The 22,156-nt window shown below is 43.0% G+C and overlaps 1 protein-coding gene and 1 pseudogene across 3 annotated transcripts in view; both read right to left on the bottom strand.

Moving 5' to 3' along the window:
* The window catches only part of CADM2 (cell adhesion molecule 2), an 864,141-nt gene that overhangs the window by 123,960 nt on the left and 718,025 nt on the right, over positions 1-22,156 (bottom strand). For all 3 annotated transcript variants that reach the window (XM_054973275.1, XM_054973277.1, XM_054973276.1), the window contains one exon: positions 3,602-3,780. In XM_054973275.1, coding sequence (XP_054829250.1) covers positions 3,602-3,780 — 179 coding nt within the window. The remainder of the gene's footprint in view (positions 1-3,601; positions 3,781-22,156) is intronic.
* LOC129326813 (U4 spliceosomal RNA) lies at positions 1,098-1,225 on the bottom strand (annotated as a pseudogene).

The following is a 22,156-nucleotide window of genomic DNA, read 5'->3' as shown; positions in this document are numbered from 1 at the left end:
AAATAAGTTGCATAATGGTATAAGCAAAAAAGATCAGTCTTGAAATTCCATCACTTAAGCAAAATGTGTGGTTGTTTTTGAAAATTCTTCAAAACATTTGTTTCATCATATTTTGATTAACCATTCAAATGACTTTTTGTTAGAAAAATGTCCATTACTAAAGTTGGTGAGCTTTGGCTAAAGAGAAGGTTTGAATTCTGCACACTTGTGCCACTGCTGGCAGAATCCAAGACAGCAAGCTGCAGAGGCCGCTGGAGTAGCATGGAACCATCTCTTGAAAGTCTTTGTTTCTTCCCCATTGTCTGAGCTGTCACCAGCAGGGTTTCATGCACTGCACAACATGAGTGGCAACAGCATGAAAGGAGATTGCACACATGCCTTCTACTGTTAACCATAAATCAAGTGGCTCCCCAGACCTGTTTTGCTGCTGCAGAGGTACAAGGCAAACTCTATCAAAGGAATATGGTTGCTAACTCACAATATTAGGATGAAAACTGAGAGTGCGGGCAGCATGTAGAGTGTTCTGTTAGATCCCTGGAAGTGATTGTATAGTTCCGTTTAACTGAGATGTCTTCTGTAGGAAGAGAGGGTTAACTTCAGGGAAAAGGCGGGGAGAGTGTCTGTATGGTCCTAGGTTGGGATAGCAACCAGACGAGCTAAAAATCTCTGAAACCAAGATTTCTTGAGGCAAGCTAAGATTAAATATTATCTGACAGTGCAATCATGGTTTCACAAATTAACCATATTTAAAATAAATCATAGTTTCACATTGTCTGAAGTGAACCATTGTTCCATCTAGAGGAATCCCTATCAATAAAGTTTAGGCTATCCTGTTGCAGGTGACCCTAACCAATGAGATCAAAGACTGCTCTGCTGTGCATAGTATCATCACTTTATCTGCACAGATACACCCTGGGTTATATTTCTTGATCAAACAGTGACAAAATATTGGAGGCTGCCGTATGCTTGTGCATACATGCAAACACGTTTCCCATTTACCAGGCTTTTATTCTTATTCTTCTGTTCTTGCTGTTTCCCTTTTTTATTGCAGGCTGAGATTTTGTGTGTGTGTGTGTCTTTGTATCTGCATGCAGTGTTGTATACACACATTAATATCAATTATATTTCAAATCATTATGGTGAGGTATTGGAACAAGTTTTCAATTAGTAATACTCATGCCTTAGATTAACCTCATTGGCTTCGATACTACCACCACACAAAGCTCATATACATTAATATCTTGAAAACATATAGTCTAGGGTTGGGGAGTCCACTTCCACACTTACTGAGGCTAGTGAGGGGGAAGGTAAGCACCTGCCACTCAGTGTGTCCAGCAACACAGTTCTGCCCCTGCTGGGCCCCAAAGAGAAACTGGCAAGCCCTGCAACAGCAGTAGGATTCGAAAGCCAGCAGTGCTGGTAAAGCTGTGTGGCTCCCTTAAGGAGCCACATCCAATTGTTGGATCTGTTGCCAGCTGGCCAGCAGGCCCAGAAGATGACCAGGGGAATTCCCCAGTAAGGGAGAAAGCCACACCCTAAACTCTAGTCTTGTGAGAATAGTCATTCTTGTGGGATTTCCTTGGGACTTCCTGGATTGGTGGGGTTCCAGCAACACTTTTAAAAGGAGAATCAGCGAGAGGCCAAGGAAGATGTACTCGGGCTCTCTCTGCTAAGCTCTGAAGAGGCTCTGAAGAGGCCCAGCATGGGAGAGAAATGATACAAGGTGAGTTTAATCCCCTCATCTCTCAGTACTGAGGCCACAAAGTCTCTCCACAAAGGACATGGGAGGATGTCACAGTCCCATCTACTGACCCGTATAATCCACACATTTTAGCAAATTCTTTCCAAAATAATTGGAATTAACTAAACAAAAGAATTGAACAAAAGTTGCAAATTCTATTTATTTCATTTTATAAACATTAAATCAGAGTACTACGTTCTTACTATTTCAATGAGTTTTGTCACTAATCCTATGTTAATGAATGATAAAATTTACAGCACTTATCTAACATCAAGAGCAGCATTAATTCATTGCGTGTTTTGATGAATTACTGTTCAACAGTCAAGCCAAAATTGACTAATTAAAAAGTCGCTTAGAGAAGTACTTATCACAAATGTGATAAAAAATAATGGCAAATTTGGATATTTTATTAATTGTGTTGCCAGTGACCTCGAAATGCCCCCCACAAAAAGAAACTTCTCCACAAGAAGTACTTACAAAATTAAATTAGCTTAAGATCTCTCAATCATTTTGCATGAAAATTTTCCTTTCTAAATGCAATAATTCTGAAAAAGGAATGTGCAAGATCAAGAAAATTTAACACACTGCTCAAGAATTCTGGATCAAGAAAGTTTAAGACACTATAGTGAGGCTGATACAATATTCTTTCAGTCTGAATTACAACTTTTAAATGTTTATGACTGTAGTATTCATAACTACATGGACACACTGCTTGTTCTCTCTTAACTGCTCTTTTCTAAACCAAGATTACTGAGCAGAGTTCTGCTTATGGAAACGAGTACTGCCACTTCAGTTTTCTCACAAAGACTCTCCATGAAATGGGGTGAGATGTGGTTGCCCTCCCGATTCCCTGCTAGCACTTCACAGACTGTTAGGGAAAATGGGGGAGGGATGTTGCCAGCATTGTGCTGATGTGTGATGTCACTTATGGCACAAAACTGGAAGTGACACTACTATGTTGGGCAATACTGCAGGATTTACCCAAACTCTGTGTTTTACCCACAGAGTTTTGGGTAAATCCTAGATTGTTGCCCCAACACAACAATGTCACTTCTGGTTTTGCACTGGAAGTGATGTAACACATTACCATGCTGCTGGTGAACCTGTCCCTACCTCCCAATTTCTCCCTGAGTGTTACCAGCTGTAACTGCCATCCCTAAATGTGTTGCAGGAGCCTGCAGCAGAAAGGAAGTATAAGTGGAAACTGTCATCCCTTCCACGTGCAAACATATTTCACTCATGAAGTGGAAATTTGAATTCAGCACATAGAAAATGGCCTTATATAGGCCTAGTTTCCACCTTGATACTAAACATGCCAAGGTCAGTTTCCAGCTCCATGATTTTTTGTGAGGCCTCGGAGATCCTGCCACTGCTAACCCTATCGATCCTCTTACACAGGTGCATTTGTATACAATTTGAAATTTTATATATTTATAAAAATATAATTTTATGCACTATATATATATATATTATATTTTTTAAAAAATAAAACTTTATGCAATATTTCATTTATGCAATTTTATGCAATATATATATTGCATTTTATATGTCCCATCCTCAACATTATACTTATAATACCTTTTCCTACACGATGTAAACCATATTGGCATTGTTAGAATCATACTAAAATATTTTCAGAACTTTTAATGACATATTTGCCAATTCCGTCAACAATTTATGAAAGCAATTTCCACCAAACATCTTGCTTTGTTTTGGAAAGAGGCCTGAAATGCTAAAATGAAATGTAGCCAATTTCATTTTAGAAAGGCAGGCTTAAAAAAAAAAAAGGTTAAAAGAATTAATTAACTGAAGTATATGTCAATTCACATCATCGTTTAAAAATATACATGGGATACTTACCATGAATAATCAGGACATACTCTGCGCTGTTTTGGCCAATAGTATTTTCTGCTTCACATCGGTATGTACCATTGTCCGTTTTATTTAGGAAATTAATGTTTAGCTCCCTACCGTTGACAACCATTCTTTCTGGGTCTGGTAATTCTCCACCATCTTTTGTCCATAATACTGGATCTGGCCTATTAAACATAAACCAACATAGTATTTATATTTGTTTATATTAAAATGTATATCCTGCAAAATTAAATTATCATGGGTTTCATTGCTAATTACATACTAATTTAAATACAAAGAATAAACTCTAGAAATAAATACAGCCATCAAACTTAAATAACATAATTCACCATCAAACTGTTTTTCTCATTGCATAAAATATCATAACAATCATCTTTATTTTAAACTGGCTTTACTATTGCCTAAAAAGCTGTCATGAATTCCAATATAAAATTTCAAATTTCAGACACAGTGTCACTGCTGAATAGTTGACAAACTTGTATTTAATATTAAATGGGCCTTTTATGATGTGTCTCTGGATAACCCTATTTGATATGAAACATATGCAAATAATAAATGCAATATAGAGTACTAGAATGGGATACTGTCAACGATGAAGGAATTTCCCCCATTGTTATTCCAAAAATCTCCTTTGCATTGCATGTTTTACTCCTGCTTACTTCCATTTTAAGAAGAAGCATTTATGGCTTGGATGCTATGATTTCATTCATCTTGCAGTTCTCTCTGCGGTTTTCTCTAGCAGTTCTCTCTAGCTCCTGCAGAGTCATTCCTCCAAAGATGTCAGCTTACTCTGCTATTAGCACTTGTGAGTGATTAAAAGTCTTCTTGAAAAACATTCATCATACACATTCAGAACAGCTAACAGTGGAAGCAAGTGCTGCAGCAGGAAAAAGCGGCTGGAAAGAAGTACAAGTGGAATGATGTTGTAGGATCCAAGCCCAACTGGTATATATTCAACTTTCAGTTCTCTCAGTTCTTCTTCATATTTTTCTTCTGTGTTACCAATGTGCATGTGTGCATTGATAAAACTCTACCAAAGAAATTTTGAAGTGATTGTACATATGACTGCATTAAGAAAATATTATTTCATCATTGCACTTGAGTGCACATGTGCATTGGAAAATACTGCACCAAAAAAACCTTGATGCACTCACAGTCTCTCTATACGAGTTATCTTACATGAGAATGCTCACGTGTAGGGAGTCACAATGCTAGCTGGGAAGCATAGTTTTCTGTTAATTTGACCTCTCTACAGAGTTAGCAAAGATTGCTCCTCAGGCTCTGTCAAACCCTCCGAGGAGCTATCTTTGCCAGCTCTGTGGAGAGAATTTGGCTCTGTCTCTTTAAACTATGCTTCCTGGTTAACGTTGTGTCTCTCTACACTCAAGCATTCTCATGTAAGATGTTTCATGTAAAGAGACTCTCAGTGTCATATCAAGATGGCTTTGTTGCTATTTTTTATTAATGTATATATGGAAATTGTTAATGCAGAACTGCAGCAAACCATACATGTACAATGCTCAGAATTTTTTAAAAGAAAAATCAACCAAGATGATTCCCAATGCATTAGTACTCTTGGAAACGATTGCCATGCAGAATTTCAAAATCCAGGAAGAAATTTGGATGAGAATAATTTTGGCCACGTCCCTAGTTATTTTACCAATGCAATTCCACAAACAATAATGTCTAACTGGTATTTTGGAAATACAGATTTATCCCTGCAACTTATTTTCAAATGCTTAAGATGGAGACAAAAATAATAACTCTTTATAGGGCAATAACTTAAGACAATAATTCACAGCACTTTATAGGGCAATAACTCAAGACAATAATTCACAGCACTGGCATGCTACACACAGGTAAAGAAAAAGAAAAGCTACAGAAAATGTAACCACCATGTCTCCATAATAGTCATGAAGGGAAATGAGTACATATATAAAATAAGGTGAAGTGGGATGCAGTTTGGTAGAATTGGGGAAGAGAATGAATACATAAAGTTTTGGGTATACTAAAGGAATCCTCTAATGGGATGGGAACAGTGTAGAACCAAAGAGTCTGTAAGGAGACATATTTGGGGTGGCTAGCATAAAAGATTTTTTAAAAAAAGAAATGGCTGCCATTTTGATTGTTCAGAATAAAGAAATGCCACAGTCAAGAAAGTGCTCCATGTGCTCAAAATCTGTACGTCTGTTCAGTATAAATGAACTTGAATATGCCCAGACTAGGAACATCTATATTTAATTTAGCATATATGCTACAAACTTTCTTCTGAGTTGCTGGAGGGGAGTCTGATCTTTAACAACCCTCCATCTTGGACCCCTTTCCAGGAAGGGGGATATATACACTTTGATGTAGATGATAATAAGCCACTATCTTTTGGTTCTGTTCTGTCTTAACTCTACCTGCCCAAAGATTGATCTCAAGTATCTGTTCTTTCTAGCCTTTATGTGCAGTCAGTAAAGTTCTTTTAATCCTGGGATCCATGGGTTTTTACTGGAACTGCTTGGGGACAATCCTCCAATTGATGCTCAATGCCAGTCGACATGTTTTATCAGGTAGCTGGTGCTGACAGCAGAGTTCCACCAAAGAGACAGGAGGATGGAGGGATGGATGGAAAACCCTGTTTTATTCACACCCAAACACACACAGTCATGATCTTGCAGGGAGACCCTTTTTCTGCTGGTTGCAGCATTTTTTAGAGTGGTCCCAGAGAACAGGAAATGTTTCTTGTTTCTAGCAGCCTTGGTTCTTAGCCAACTGAGTATGCAAAACTGAGACCCAGGCAGAGGGACGGGAAGCATGCTGCTGGGGGAGCCGAGGGATAAGAGGGTATATGCGAGCTCTATCTTAAAGTTTCAGGGTTGTTTAAATGTAACAAAAACATGCATTTTTTCCAGTAAAGGACATAAAAAGAAACATTTTTAAAACAACTGTCACACTTACAAAATCTCATTCCCTGCTTAGAATGGGGCTAGGGAGGCATTTGCCAACACATCTTTCAAAGGAATGAGGGAAAAGAGGCATGACAAGAATTATGGCCATCATGCGCATCTGCCACAAACTAATGGGAGGGGGCTTAGCAGTGCCCATGTAAAGGCTTGTTTCACCTTCTCTGCCAGGCTCTCACTAGTGTTACCTTTTCCCACCCTTATTTGGCAGTATGGGTTGACCAGGAACTTTCTACAGTGCAAATCAATTTGCTATGATAAATTCCACATTTAACTGTCCACCTGGAAGATGATCTCTTCATGTGGCTTTATCTGTGAAGAATGTATGTCTCCCATCCACTAGGTATGCAACACAGTTTGGCTTCTATTTCTACCTATTACATCATCAAAAACTGTTCTTTTCAGTTTGTTAATATAGAGAGTAGCCACTAGCCCCAGACTTACCTTGGGCCCCTATTTGTGGTCTGCAGAAGTATGGCTCAAATTGGCCAGCCAACCAATCACAGAAATACAGAGTTAGAACAGGTCATACAGACCTTCTAGTCCAACCCCCTGCCCAATGCAGGATGAACCTAAAGCATCCCTGACAAATATTCATCAAGCCTCTTCTTGAAAACTGCCAGTGAAGGGAAGCTCACCACCTCCCTAGGCACCTGATCCCACCTTTTAACTACTCTGACCAGGAAAAAGTTTTTCCTAATAATCAGCCAGTACCTTTCTGCATGTAATTTAAGCCCGTTGCTTTGGGTCCTATCCTCTGCTGCCGACTGGAACAGCTTCTTGCCCTCCTCCTTTCAAATATTTAAAGAGAGCAATCATGCCCCCCCCCTCAATCTCCTCTTTTCCAAACTAAACATTGCTAAGGCCCTCAGCCTTTCCTCGTAGGGCTCAGTCTCCAGACCCCTGATCATTCTCATCACTCTCTTCTTCACCCTCTCAATTTTCTCAACATTCTTTTTGAAGTGAGGCCCCCAGAACTGCACAAAGTACTCCAGGTGTGGCCTGATCAAGGCAGTATAGAGAGGGACTATGACCTTCTGCGATTTTGATAATGGCTCTCTTTTGATACAACTCAAGTCTGAGTTTGCCTTTTTTGCCACCGCATCACACTGACTGCCCATATTTAGTTTACAGTCCACTCTTACCCCAAGATCTCTTTCACATACACTACTACCCAGAAGTGTATCCCCCATCCAGTATTTGTGCTTCACATTTTTGGGCCCAGATGTAATACTGTCAGTGTGCACTTATCTATATTGAGTTGCATCCTGTTCACAACCACCCACTTCTCCAGAATATTCAGGTCTTGTTGAATTTTAACTCTATCTTCTTAGATGTTTGCCACTCCTCCCAAATTGGTATCATCTGCAAATTTAATGAGTAGCCCGTTTACCCCTTCATCCAGATCACTGATAAAAATATTGAAAAGTAACAGGCCCAAAACTGAGCCCTGTAGCACCCTACCGGACACCTCCCTCCAATCTGATGAAACACCATTGACCACCACTCTTTGGGTATGGTCCTCTAACCAGTTCCCTATCCACTGAACTGTCCTATAGTCCAATCCACAGTCTTTCAGTTTACCCATTGGAATGTCATGGGGAACCTTATCAAAAGCTTTGCTGAAATCCAAGTAAATCATTTCAACAGAGTTCCTAAGGTCCGCTAAGTTCGTCACTCGATCAAAGAAGGAAACTAGGTTGGTTTGACAAGATCTGTTGGGGACAAAACCATGTTGACTTCGCTGGATCACTAAGTGGTCCTTCAGATGGTTACAGATCAAACCCTTTAAAATCTGCTCTAATATCTTCCCAGCAACAGAAGTCAGACTAACCGGCCTATAGTTTCCCGGGTCATCCTTCTTCCCTTTCTTAAAGATTGGGATAACATTCACTCTTCTGCAATCTTGTGGCACGTTCCCAGTCCTCCAAGAGGCCTTGAAGATGATGGACAGAGGCTCTGCAAATTCTCTAGAAAGTTCTTTGAGCACTCTTGGGTGCAAACCATCTGGCCCAGGGAATTTGTTCTGTCCTGCTGGAATAGTGAGAGCTTGAGCTTGCAAAAGCTCATGTTTGAAAAGAGTCCACCTTTCACTTGCTCTTTTCCCTTCCAGCACACTCCCCCACAGAATAACTCTCATCAAGCCTCTGACTTCATTGAAGTCGGCCCTATGAAAAATCTAACCTACGAGTCTGGCAATGAACTTCCTTGGCCCCCCCCACAGCAACTGGAATTCAAGGAGGACATGGTCACTTCCCCCTAAGGTCCCCACCACCTTCACCCCATCTACCAATTCTTCCCTGTTGGTTAATATTAAGTCTAGTATGGCCGAACCCCTTGTAGCTTCCTCCATCATTTGAAAAAGGAAGTTATTGGCCAGGCAGGTCAGGAGGAAGTTGCATGATTCTTGTCGCTTTGCTGAACTTGTCTCCCAGCACACATCGGGGAAGTTGAAGTCACCCATAATTATAAGGTTCTGATGTCTGGATACTCTACCAATCTGTTTAAAGAGGGCAGCATCCATTTCCTCTCCCTGGTCAGGCGGTCTGTAGCAGACTCCAACAATACCCTTTGTCCTTCCTCCCCTTATTTCCACCCATATACTTTCCACTGGGCTGTCAACCACATTCTCCACAACCTCCTGACAATCAAGCTCTTTTCTCACATAACAATGGCACTCTTCGATAGTGTATGTTTTGCTATTGGCACCTACAGCTGCTGAAGGCATTTTCTTCCCCAAATTGATGGGAGATATATTTAAGAACAGTAAGTCTGACTTTCTGATTTGCACTGTTTGGAGCAAATAGGCCTTGAGCGTCCTTCTGATGTCTAGATTGTATCAGAGCCTCTCCCTAATCTATTTAGGGTACAGGTAGAAATATGGTAGTCTTATCTCTTGTAACCTATGGAATTATCTCTTGTAACCTATGGAACAGGTCTGACTAATTCTTCTGGCAGATGTGAACATAATGAGGAAGATGGTCTTCATTCTCAGCCTTCTCAGGGGAACGTCCTTGACCGGTTCAAATGGATGTTTGGTCAGGGCTGTGTAAAAAGTCCAGTGCGTGAGGGCTTTCCAATAGGAGTTGTAAATTCTGAGCATGAACTGTTTTCTGAATGCTAGGAGAGTGTTGGCCATCTCTCAGGAATATCCCCATCTTAGAAAGGTGTTCCTTTCAATTTCCACACGGTTAAGGAGAGTAAGTCTAAATGAGAGAGCCAAATCGGTCCCTGCTGTAACTTGACTGGAGAGGTCAGTAGGATGAGAGATGGAGATATCACCATCTGTTGGAGGGTGGAAAGGCATGGTCTGTTACTGGTATGGGTGGTAATACATAGAGGAGGCCTAATGGCCACTGCAATGTCAAAGCATCTGCTTGTGGGTGGAACAAACCTTGTCATGTACCCCGGTAGTTGATGTCTGTGTTGAGACGCAAACAGGTCCATGAGTTGTTGCAAAGTTCGATGTTATCCACTGGATGAGATCTTTCTTAATCTTTCTAAGATATTGATAGGAAGACATGCCTAACCTGTGATTTTTACATCTGTAAATATTTGTTGTTCTCGAGGGGTCAATGCTTTGCATTGGGTTGATGACTTTGGCTCAGACTGGTTTTGATCTGAAGTGGTACATGAATGGGAAGATCTGTCTTCTCCATGATATGTTGTTAATGAGATCTGAGAAAGGTCTGAAGTGGTCTTGCCTATAGACGACACCAAAGGTATTGCATTGTAGTTGGCCACTAGCAAACCCATCAGTTTCAGTAATGTTGTGAGAAGTGATTTTGCACTCTGATGACAGTCTCAGCCAGCAGTTTGGTCTTCCTGACCTTTTCTTTGGTAAGGGATATATAAAGCCCTTTTGGTGACTTTGATCAAACCCAGGTGTTCAAGCTTGTAGGAACTGAATGGTGAACTGAGTGTTGTGAGGAGATTTTGTCTTGAGCTTGAACTGATCAGAAAATCGTCTGGGTACAAATGAACATGAATACCTCTGTCTCTGAGACATATGATGGGGATGATCATGAGTTTTGTGAATACTCTTGGCGTGGTGGACAGGCCAAAAGGGGATGGCTCAGAACTCCACATAAAATCTTAGATATTGTTGATGGGCTGTCAGAATTGGTACATGGAGATCTGTAGATCTGTCATGTGATCTTCTGATTGATCGGTCACTGCGACTGAGTTCAGAGTCTCCATTCAGAAGTGATACAATTTGATAAACTTGTTCAAAAAATTTGAGGTCTAATAATGCCCTTCAGTCCCTATTCTTTTTAGGGACTATGAAGAAGATTGAGTAGACTGCCCCCCCCCATTCTCTTTCATTGTGGGGAACATGCTCCACTGCTTGAATGCCCAGAAGGTGTTGGATTACCTTTTGGGTTAACAGCAGGAATAGCCGTTTATTGGTGCCAGGTAGGAATTTTTTCTTCTCCCCTAATTAGCTCTGTGGGGAGTTGTTTTTCGCCTACCTTGCACTTTAGGGATTAATTTCTTAGGGCTTGTAAAAAGTTTGGCCACTGGTAGGAAAGGATCAAGGGTGTGGGCCGGTGACCTCCTTGGTGCATTCCCATTAGGTGGGAATTGGGGTCTGTCTGGAGCAGTTGGTGAGGCTGTATGGCTGCCAGCTGTGAGGGCAGACTGCCTGGTGGGGAACCTGGACAAGGCCATCCCCAGGCTCTACAGCTGTGGGGGCTGGAACTTTACAGGGGGAACCACTTGCCTGGTGGCCGGGTCCCAGCCATCCGTGGGATGGAACACTCCCGGGGCAGAGGGGGCTTGCCCAGACAGGTCAAGGCAGAGGTCTGGGTGGACCCCAGGGCTTGACCTGTACCACAGTTAGATCCCTTGCTGCAATGACAGGTTTTGTTATGGTTTAATTAATAAAGTGGGTTACCCAAACGTTGTGTTTGCCTTTTATTTCGACTGGGGGGGGCAAAGTCCTGTTGTAAAGGCAGGACTAGATTGAAAGGGCAAAAGCCTGCTGTAGAATCTCAAGCCAGGAAGTTGGCATGGGCACATTCACGTGGCACCAGAGCTGAGGAGATTCCTGACATCTTTACTGGGCCAAGGTGCTTCTGACTGGCAAAGTGACATGATTTTCTCCCTCATAGTCTAATTGCTGACAGGAATTCTGGAGTTAACACGCTTGGGGGAACACTTACATGGACCTCCTGGGCTTGTCAGCTGGAGCTCTGGGTGTCTAGATTATGTTTCTGCTGTGTCTCTCCTGCCGGCAAGCGTGTCTTTGAGATTAGGCGGGAAATTACTCGTCACGTTGATGTTTTCCGCCAAAATTGAGCTTTGCCAGGTGGCACTGTTCTCAGCTGGCTGACTGAGGCACGCTGTTTTAACAAGCTCCCTCTGTGAAAGATGGGGCTGTTTAGAGGCCTGTGTCTATTCTGAGGCCATTACCTCACCGGGGAACCGTGCAGCCTAAGAGGCATGCTGGTGCACGATGGGCTTGTTCCCACCGCTGGTAGGACGGCTCCATGGGAACAGCCTATACTTTCCTCCATGTAGCTTTTCTCAGAGTCCGATGACTCTCTAGAGACCATATCATCCTCTTCCTTTCTTTCTTTGGGAAGAGGAGTAAAAGAAGAGGTAATGGGAGGAGAACGACTAAAGAGTACGGTAAAGAATGGTTTGAGGAAGAAGAAAGGTAAATAAGAAATAGAGAGAGAAAAGGCAGCAGAGCTAGTCCGCTGAAGAACTGCTCTCCCTGGAGGCAGGAACAGAACTGAATAGAGGGTGTCCAACACGCCAGACAGGAAGAGGAAGAAAATTAGTTCCTGCCTTCCTGATTGGACGGTGGGAATCACCCAAGATGTTCTCCACCTCAAAGGGAGAACAATCTGTTACTCATTCGATGTGTATTAACCAAACAGTTGTTCCTGATTCTGTTTCCCTTCTCACAGCATGACCTGAAAGATCTGCTGGAATTAGTTCAGGTGTGTGAAATTGAAATACAAACAAAGTAATGTTAGCAGTACTTACAGTGCAATCCTACGTAAAGTTACTCCAGTCTAAGTCCATTGATTTCAATGGGCTTAGATGGGTATAACTCTGCTTAGGATTCTGATGTTAACCTCAAATGTTCAAGAAGCATGTCTGCATCCTCAATTGAACAAATATAATAAATATACAATATATATAACATATATAGATTATAATAAATATAGCTGTGCATAAGAAAACAGCTTGCAACTCCCTAAAAGTTTTGAGATTAATAGAAAGAGTGGTTGACAGCTAGGAAGTACCAAGTTAACAGCTAACTACTACATTTATTTTTTTAACCAGGAAAGATATTTCTGAACATTAAATATTAAATCAACTTCAAACATCTATTTATGACAAGATACAAACTTCACAGAATGGCAGCAAAACCAGACCATCAACACTGCTGAGATGCTCCAAAGATCTTATTGAGTGTTATAGTTATTTAGTAGAATAGAAAGTAGGACACGTTCAGAGAAGAAAGCATTGCTTTTTAAAAATGTTTACAGTATTTGTAATCCAAGACAATTCATTGTCTTGCTGCTGGAGGGTAGAATTGGCCCTCTTGTGTGACCTCTTGCTCTGTCTATAAAAGAGGTTCCAGACATGTGTGGGACACTTCCCAGTCAGTTTCAAAACTGAACTCCATTGTCCCCTGACCTACAGGAGTAGCTTTTGGGGGGAAATCATGAGGATCAAAGGCGGAAGGCAAGGTAACCATGATCCATTATATAAAAACTGTATCACTGCTGTACTATAACCCTTCTCCCACCCCAGGTATGTTTTATATTCTCTACTAGAATATATTTCAAATCATGTGTCTGTATGAAAGAGAGAGAATGATTGGGAAGAAGAATTGTTAGCAAGGGAAAATGGCCCCATGAAATATAAAATACTACTTCCAGTTGCAAAAAAAGAATTTTCTTTATAAAATAAGTACTTCTGTTCTTCATTTGTTGTTTTACCTTGTCAGCCATGTGCTAAGTGACTTTTCAATTCTATGGTTAACTTCCAGTACCAAAGATAGAAACTCAAGGGGATCTCCTATGCTGTAAACAGATGAGGCTTTGAAGCCAACCACAGACATGTAATTTAGCAGAAATATTTATGTTCAAACACTCCATGTGTTTGTGTTAAAATTCTGACTCAATCAATTTCTTTTTAAATTGGAGAAAAAAGAATACTATATGCTGCAGAGAAAGATGTACAGTGCTTTAAAACCTAGAGTGTGTTTACAAATTTTCCCCTTCCTTGCTTCACAAATTCATAAAATTAGCATTACTCACTTTATCTATCCTTGTTTTCACTTTTAAGCTTTAATACAGTTGTGTTCCAAAAATAATATAAGAACAGTTATGCAATACAATCTTACATCATATGTATAACAAACAATGCTATAATCAAAAGGGAGCAAGCAGCTTCTGTCTGGTGTATTGCAAGACAATGTGTATGTTGTGCATAATCATTTTTTACAGGCAGAGGTGGTAATCAACAAGTGTAAGCACAACAAGTGTATACATCTCCTTCATAGGAGAATGGGTCACCCATCATTTGAAAGGTTATGTAAAACATTAGCGTTTTTGTCTAGGGAGAAGGTGTTACCTTGCTCTGAGTATTTGGATTGTACTGTGTGCAAACAGGTAAAGACACACGCGTATCCTGCTGCTAAAGTGAGCAGTCATGTGTCAAAGCATCCTCTTGAGTTGGTACATATGGATCTGGTGGGGCCATACCCCAAGAGTTGTTCTAGTAACAGATTCTGTTTAATCCTGACTGATGACAAAAGCCGGTATTCCTGGGTCTTTCCTATGAAGCATAAGTCTGACACGTTCACCATATTCAAGGGTTGGGCTAAGCGTGTTCAGAAGCAATTGGATACTTCACTTAAAGCCATACAGGTGGATCAAGGTGGGGAATTCATGTCTGATCAATTTGATCGCTGGTTGGAGCTAAATGGTGTGGTAAGAAGGGTAACTAATACGGCTTCTCCTCAGGAACACGGATTAGCTGAGAGGAAAAATTCTACTCTTCAGACCATGATGTATGCCATGTTACCTGATGCTGGTCTCCAGATGAGGTTTTGGGCAGAAGCCATGTGTGCTGCGTGTTATCTGTCCAACAGGTTGTGGACCAGTGCTATTGATAATATTCCCTACTGAGTCCTGTATAACAGGGATCCTAACCTGGGTTTTCTCAGGACATTCGGCATGAAAGCTTGGGTGCACATTCCTCGCAAGTTGAGGAGGAAAGGAAATGCCAGAACCAAGCAGCTTACATTTTTGGGTTATCAACCAAATATGAAATCTTACAGGTTTTGTGATGAGCATCAAAAAATGAGCTATAGCCGGTCTGCAAGTGTGTGTGAGAATAGTAATTGGTAGAGGCTGCACGGTTATGATCAGACACCATTGGTGATGTTGTCTCTCAAAGAGTCCGGCAATGACACGGTTAACACAGGCTGTGAGCTGGAGGTAAAAAGCGAAAGTGTTTCTCCTGAGAGACAAGCCTCGCAGGCAGCTCCAAAAACAGAGCCGCAGCCTGTTTGTGTGTCAAGTCGCTCAACAAAAGGAATTGCTCCTAAACGTTTTGGGGTTACTCAATCTGTGATAAATTTTGTTGCTGCAAAAGAGCCCTGTTCGTACAAGGAGGTGTTATCTCTCCCAGACGAGGAGAGAAAGCCTTGGTTAGAGGCTATGCAAATGGAGTATGATGCCTTGACAGAAAACAAGGTGTTTACTTGGGTTCAAAAGCCTTCTGACTCTAATGTAGTAGGTTGCAGGTGGCTGTTTAAGCTAAAAACGCTGCAAGATGGGTCTTTGCAACATAAAGCGCGACTGGTAGCACAAGGATATTCACAAGTCCATGGTCTGGATTATGATTCGGTCTTTTCTCCCACGGTGCGCAGCGAATCTTTTAAGGTCGCACTGTGTCAGGCAGGAGTTCAAAAGAAGCTGGTACAGCACCTTGATGTTAGCACTATGTTTCTACACGCTACTCTAGAGGAGACCATTTACATGAAACAGGTTCCAGGTTTTGAACATACTGACAAAAGTTTGGTGCTCAAATTGAATAGAGCTTTGTATGGGCTGAAACAATCCAGCTGGCAATGGTTCCTGTACATATCTACTTCTCTACAGAAATATGGTTTTAAACAGAGTGTATCTGATCCATGTGTATTTACAAGACGTGTACTGGTTTCTGATGTCACAGTTCTTATCTTTGTGGATGACATTCTGTTTATACATGACACAGCTGCGCAGTTACAATGGTTTGAAAGTGTGGCACAGAGTATTTGCAAGATCAAATATCTTGGTCCAGTGAGCAATTATCTGGGTGTGACCGTGACACAAGGTTCTGACGGGTGTTACCAACTGAGTCAAAGAGACAAAATTGTCAAATTGTTACTTGAGTTTGGTATGGCAGATGCCAAGGTGGTATCCACTCCCATGAGTACAGGTTATCTGAAAGAACCTGATGTTGATCTATGGTATGATGTGACCAGGTATCAATCTTTAGTGGGTTCACTTCTATACCTAGCTACGTGGACTAGGCCTGACATCTGTTACACGGTTCACTTGCTTTGCCAGAGGATGCACTGTCCTTACCAACGTGATTGGACAGCAGCAAAAAGAGTTCTGAGATATCTCAAGGGTACTTTAGATCACAATCTAAGTTTGAAGGTATCGGATACGTTGAAATTACATGCTTACTGTGACTCCAGCTGGGCTGATCGACCAGGGGCAAAGTCCACAACAGGGATAGTGATCATGTTAAATGATGCTGTGGTATTGCATAAGTCTTTGAAGCAAACTATCATAGCCACAAGCACGTGTGAGGCAGAGTATGCTGCTATACATGACACTATTATATAACTTGAATGGATGTATCAATTGTTGAAAGATTTGAAAGTAAACTGTGATCTTCCAATTCAGATTTCCTGTGATAACTCTGCTGCCCTGAGTTTGACTGAAAACTGTGGTGCAAGAGCCAGAAGCAAGCACATCTTGATTCGTTATCAAACTGTCAAAACTAATGTTGTTAATGATTTTGTGAAAATTGTTAAATGTGCTTCTGATTGTAATCTTGCTGATGTATTTACTAAATGTGTGTACTCTGATCAGTTTCAATATTTTAGAGTAAGATTAGGTGTAACTCTTGCTACCTAGGAGGCATATTGAGATATGTAAACTGTGTGAGGTAGCAAGCAGTTCCATGACAGGAGATAGATGAGTTTGATCTAACTGTCAGACTAGCAATCGTGTAACTACAAGCAGGTGCTCCTAATCGATGTCTTGTGAGTCTAGTTAGGGATTGCATCAGCTTGTTAGTGATTGGCTAGGATACAGCATATTAGCTGTCTGTATAGTATGGAATGGGGGCTCAGCTCTCAGAGAGGCTATGCGAAGCATGCTGTCAGTTTGTTCAATAACTATATGTATATATGTAACTATCCACCTATATAAATATTAAGTGCACCTTCCTAGCAGGAGTGTTGTATTTATTTCTCTCTTGCATACTAAGCCACACCGGTGGGCTCACCAGGACAGTCTAACGCTTCATAAAACCCAACAATTACTGTAAATTCAGAATATCTTAAAATATTGAATGTAATTTTCTAGAAGCTCTATAGGGTAGATCCAATATCTCTTTGTACCATCCCCTGCACCTACACTTAAGTCCATGGAATATTGCATTAGGGTAGGTTAGAAAGTTTTCCCTTTGGGAGAGAGGACATCCAAGCACTTGGCTGTTCTCTTCCACATGATCTTAGGAAACAATTGTATATCTTGGAGGAGGAGGAAGTACCCCAGTCTTCAGTTCTCTTCCTATCTATTTGCAGAGAAAAGGGACAAGAATGAGACCTTCTGGATTCCCTGTATTGTAGGAGCTCCTAGGGTGTTTTTTCTTCTTCCTTTCCTTGTGTGCCTTTCTTCCTCTCTGTCTTCAGGTCCTTGTCTCCCTACTCTTTCGTCCCTCTCCTACCCCTTTTCCCCTCCTCTGAAAACAAACGAAACAAAAACTGCCTCCCCATGCTTTCCCCTCTTTGTCCTTCTTGCTACTCATCTTCTTCCTCACCACCAATCAGCCACAGAGCATCCTCACAAGGAAAGCTGGGAGACATTCTCCAGAAGGTACGGTCCAGGAGAGTACTACTGTCTTGCATGCCCAGACACTCAACAGAGTACCAGGCCAATGCCAATTGCCACAAGACCTCAGAATCCAAGGCAGAGGTGAATTTGACAATCTTCTCAGGATTACAAGAATGACAGGGGCAATTTGTTAGCAAAGAAACTGAAGGAAAAGAGGAAAAAGCAAAGCACATGGGCCACCAGACAGATCCCTAACAAGGGCCAAACCATCCACATTTGTAGCAGAATTGTGTCCATGCAAATCTCCAGCAGTGCTCATATGGCATCATGGCTTGCAGAAGCAGTCAAGAAAGACCATAACAGCAGATTTCCTCTTACTCATCCTACAGGGATGAAGATACCAAGTTGTGAGTGCTCTCAGGATGAGTTTGATAAAGTGGAAAGGGACATCTACAAAGATAATTTGACAAAGCAGAATCAATATTTGACTATTTCTTTGCCCTGGAGGAAGTGCTCTCTCTTCTTAGTATAGAACCTTTAAAATCCTGCAATTACCATCCTCATGGCACAGCAACCAAAAGCAAAGGGGGAATCAAAAGAAGCTGATTTCTATTCTCTCTGTTTCATTTCCCCCATTTCTTTATGGAAGAGATCAACGAGTGAGCCGATCCTGCTAGTCAATAGGGAATATGTAAATATTTTTGGAAGCTCAGTGCTGCTTAGAGTACCCATAGTGAATGCTTCAGTGGGCAGCCTACCTTCAGGGAAAGCTATCCCTAGGGAAGGGAAAAGGTCTCTCAGGCACATCAAAGACAGAAGAAGTGATGGCACACTCAAAAATTCTGAGGAAGATTTAGCTATCAGTAGCATCAGTAGGCCAGGACTTCTATAATGTAATTAAGAAAACTCATGAAGGATAGCTTACAGATACCAACAGGAGAATGTTGGTGGAACACCTTTTCAGATTTGACAAGCCTTTGTAGTAGATGCAAGTACACTTCCTATGTACTCAATGGTTGCCTTTCATTATGGATGAGTGCTTCTCTTGGTGGCAAAATCTGCCCATCATTCCTACCACTGGATAATCCAGCCACCATTCTATGGGTGCCAAAGGAAGTGTCTCATTTTCCTTTGCCATTATCTAAATGGGATAGGATTGTTAGAAATAATTTTATGGAGATTCCTCCCACAAAATGCTCAGAAGCTTGGTTCAAAGTAGTGTAGGAGGGCATGGCCTCTTCCCTCAATATCAAAATGAAGTAAGTATATGGTACAAAAGGAAAGAGAATATATACAATCCTTACTTCCTGTTTAAAACCTGGATGCCTGAATTAGTACACAGCAATAGAAAGCATGGGAAAGCCCTCATATCCCTCATCTTGATGTCTTCTTGTTGCAATGGTCTCATTTAGGGATGCACAAACTATTAATTTTTAATTGTGTTGGGATTCTGTATATATAACACCAATTGTGTTTCAGTGACCTGTTTATCACTGCCTCTTACTTTAAAAATTGTAATTTTGAAAGGTAGAAAACTAGAACGTTTCCTCTTATTAGAAGACTGGGGTGGATTCTATTCCTATCCCACCATTCTACTAAGAAAAAAATTATTGATTGATTTACGAAAATATGTATATTATAATTTTACTTTTGTTTCATGTTTGAAGGCTTCCTCCACTCTAACAGTGCAATCCTGAGGCCTGAGGGACTGCTGGCACCTGCGTGCCCAGGTAACTGAGGCACCACTAGTCCCTAAAGAGTCTGGTGGGAGAGCTGCATCAGCGGCCAATCCTGGCAAGGTGTGGTGATGCTGCTGGTGAGAGCACCCGCCCTGCCGTTCCCCTGGCAATCCCAGCAGAATTCCCAAATGGCTGTCCCCCCTGCTTACCACAGACTCACAAATGACAAGCAAAAGCACAGCCAATGCACAGGCAACAAAATCTGTTGCCCACCAACACCTCCATCCCTCCAACAGGACACGTTGTCCCTTCTTGGCCACACCACATGGGTGTAAGGGGGGTGTCTGCTTGCCACCCCTGCTGCTGCAGAAGGGCCTCCATATGCAGATAAGGGGGCTGTCCTGGTGAGAATTGATCTTGGTAGTGTCCTGCCAGGGAAGTGCATGCAAGAACCATACTCAGTGGCTGCTGCAGCTGGTCCAGTCCCCCACCCCCGCTATTGGCCAGTGTCCATGAGCTAGCACAGATAGGCTGCCTGCTGTGATCCTGAAGCTGCCCAGAGATGGTGGGAGGGTGGTTGCAAGCAGGGGACTAATCTAGCTTGGGCAGTCTTTGGACTCCCTGGGCTGGTCTGATTTGGAAGTTTACCCTGAGAGTACTGCTAGAGAGCTGGTGCATGCCTGCAGCACCACATGTGTGCTCCCACCTCCCCGGACTGGCATTCCATATGGAAGTGCTGATCGAGAGGGGGCCTCAGCCTTCTGCCACCTCTTTCTTTTATTCCGTACTCCATAGATTAACAGTCCCAGTTGGAATGGGGGAATGACAGGCAGCCACCTGTCCCCCACTTTCATTGGCAAAGAGAAGACCCACTGGGGTGAGGAGTGAGTGCACTGGCCAGCCAACCTCCTGCAAATAATTCCTGCCCCCCTGCCACCATGGCCATTTGCCTGGCGCCCTGGGACCTGGCACCACTGTGAGGGCCTGCTAGCCCTCACAGAGAGGGGGCTGATCGAGAGGGGGCCTCAGCCTTCTGCCACCTCTTTCTTTTATTCCGTACTCCATAGATTAACAGTCCCAGTTGGAATGGGGGAATGACAGGCAGCCACCTGTCCCCCACTTTCATTGGCAAAGAGAAGACCCACTGGGGTGAGGAGTGAGTGCACTGGCCAGCCAACCTCCTGCAAATAATTCCTGCCCCCCTGCCACCATGGCCATTTGCCTGGCGCCCTGGGACCTGGCACCACTGTGAGGGCCTGCTAGCCCTCTCCCCACACACGGGCAAGACCCTGCATCCTGCCTTATTCACCTCCCATGTGAGGAGGGTGGGTAGGGCGGAGGCCATGTGTGGTGGCAGCCTGCGCAGGAACTATGGCCCCCTGCCCCATAGGAGAGGCAAGCCACCCAATGGGGCAGAGGCACCTGGTGAGTCCTCATGTCCATCACTTCCCTAGTGACCTGAGGTTTGGGACAATCCCCAGGAATGTGCTGTGGGGCTGCCCCAGGGGGAGTCTTGGTAAGGCATGGGCAGAGAAACAGGCAGGGAGTGAGTAGGTGTTTGACTCAGACTTTATTGAGCTGCCAAGTGACAGGAGGATGTTTCGCTGTGGGTTGCCAACTCCCCTTGACCAGGACAGGGGATGCACCTTTTTGCACTATGGTCAGAGCTACAAGAGCAATCCCTCATGCTGCCTTCTCAGGAACAGGGTTCAGTTGTGGGCTGCCCAGGGAACAGCTCCATGGGCTGGACTCAGATGGAGTCCAGGAAGGATTACCGAAGTTGGAACAGCCATGCATGGACTGAGTCAGCGCACAGGCAGGGACTGTGCCCTCCCTGGCAAACCGCCACTGCAGAGGCTGGTACTTGGGGGAGCATGGGTGAGGGAAGAGGAGAGGCTGGTGTGAATTAGTGAACTGGCGTAGCCACCTCCCCAGCTCCTTTTTACCTGTTGGGGCACCCAAGCTCCTCCCAAGATGGGACTCAAGAGACAAGTAATCTGCAAGGCAACTCAGGTGGTAGTTTTTAATCAGTTAACTGGGACATAGCTCTCTCCTCACATGTGAGTGCAAGGCATGCCCTGAATTTCTCAAAGTCCTCCCTACACACTCTTGCCCCACCACTGTGAGCCCCCTCTCCTGCCTGGCACTCTAAGTCCCCACGGCAGGGGGCTCTTAGGCAGAGCCTCCAGCTGCCTCGCTCCTCACCTGGGATCATGGATATCCCAACACAAGGTTATGTAAGGATGCCCAGGGGCATGGGCTCAGGGGCTCAGATGCTGAGTGAGCTGATTGGTCCCTGTGGTAGTCGGCATCCTATGCTCTGCCAGGACACTTGGGCAGGGCTGGGTGTGAGGAGGCAGTCAACTTTTCGCAGACAATGGGCACCTATGGGCTATGCCACTGTTTTTCTTGGTATAACTTTCCATTGCTGCTGGGGGTGTGTGTGGGAATGTTCTTGAGCCTGAAACAGCTTGTGGAGCTGACTAAACTGCGCCTCACCCTGGCCCATCCCCAACCCATTGGCACAAGGACTTATGCTGCAGTTACATCTGTGTCTGACCGCCACAGCTTGGTGCTGGCAGAGGGCCCGAGTGGTGTAGTGCCAGACCACTGTGATGTGTGGGGAGGGTATGCCAGCCTAAGTCTGGGATATGCCGGCTTAAGTTCCTCCAACTTGTGACTCTTCCATTTAAAAAAGACAGATTGGAGGAAGGCCACTTGGAGACTGGTTGAATCCAACCCGCTGTCCAGGAAACTGTATCTTTTAAATTTCAGAGAACCAGTGGGTTGGGGTGATGGAAATAGCAGCAAAGTTTTTTGTAGTTT

This window comes from Eublepharis macularius, chromosome 3 (genome assembly GCF_028583425.1).
Source record: "Eublepharis macularius isolate TG4126 chromosome 3, MPM_Emac_v1.0, whole genome shotgun sequence".
Taxonomy (NCBI): domain Eukaryota; kingdom Metazoa; phylum Chordata; class Lepidosauria; order Squamata; family Eublepharidae; genus Eublepharis; species Eublepharis macularius.
Note: the sequence above shows the minus strand (reverse complement) of the source record. Positions and strands in the feature narration are given on the sequence as shown.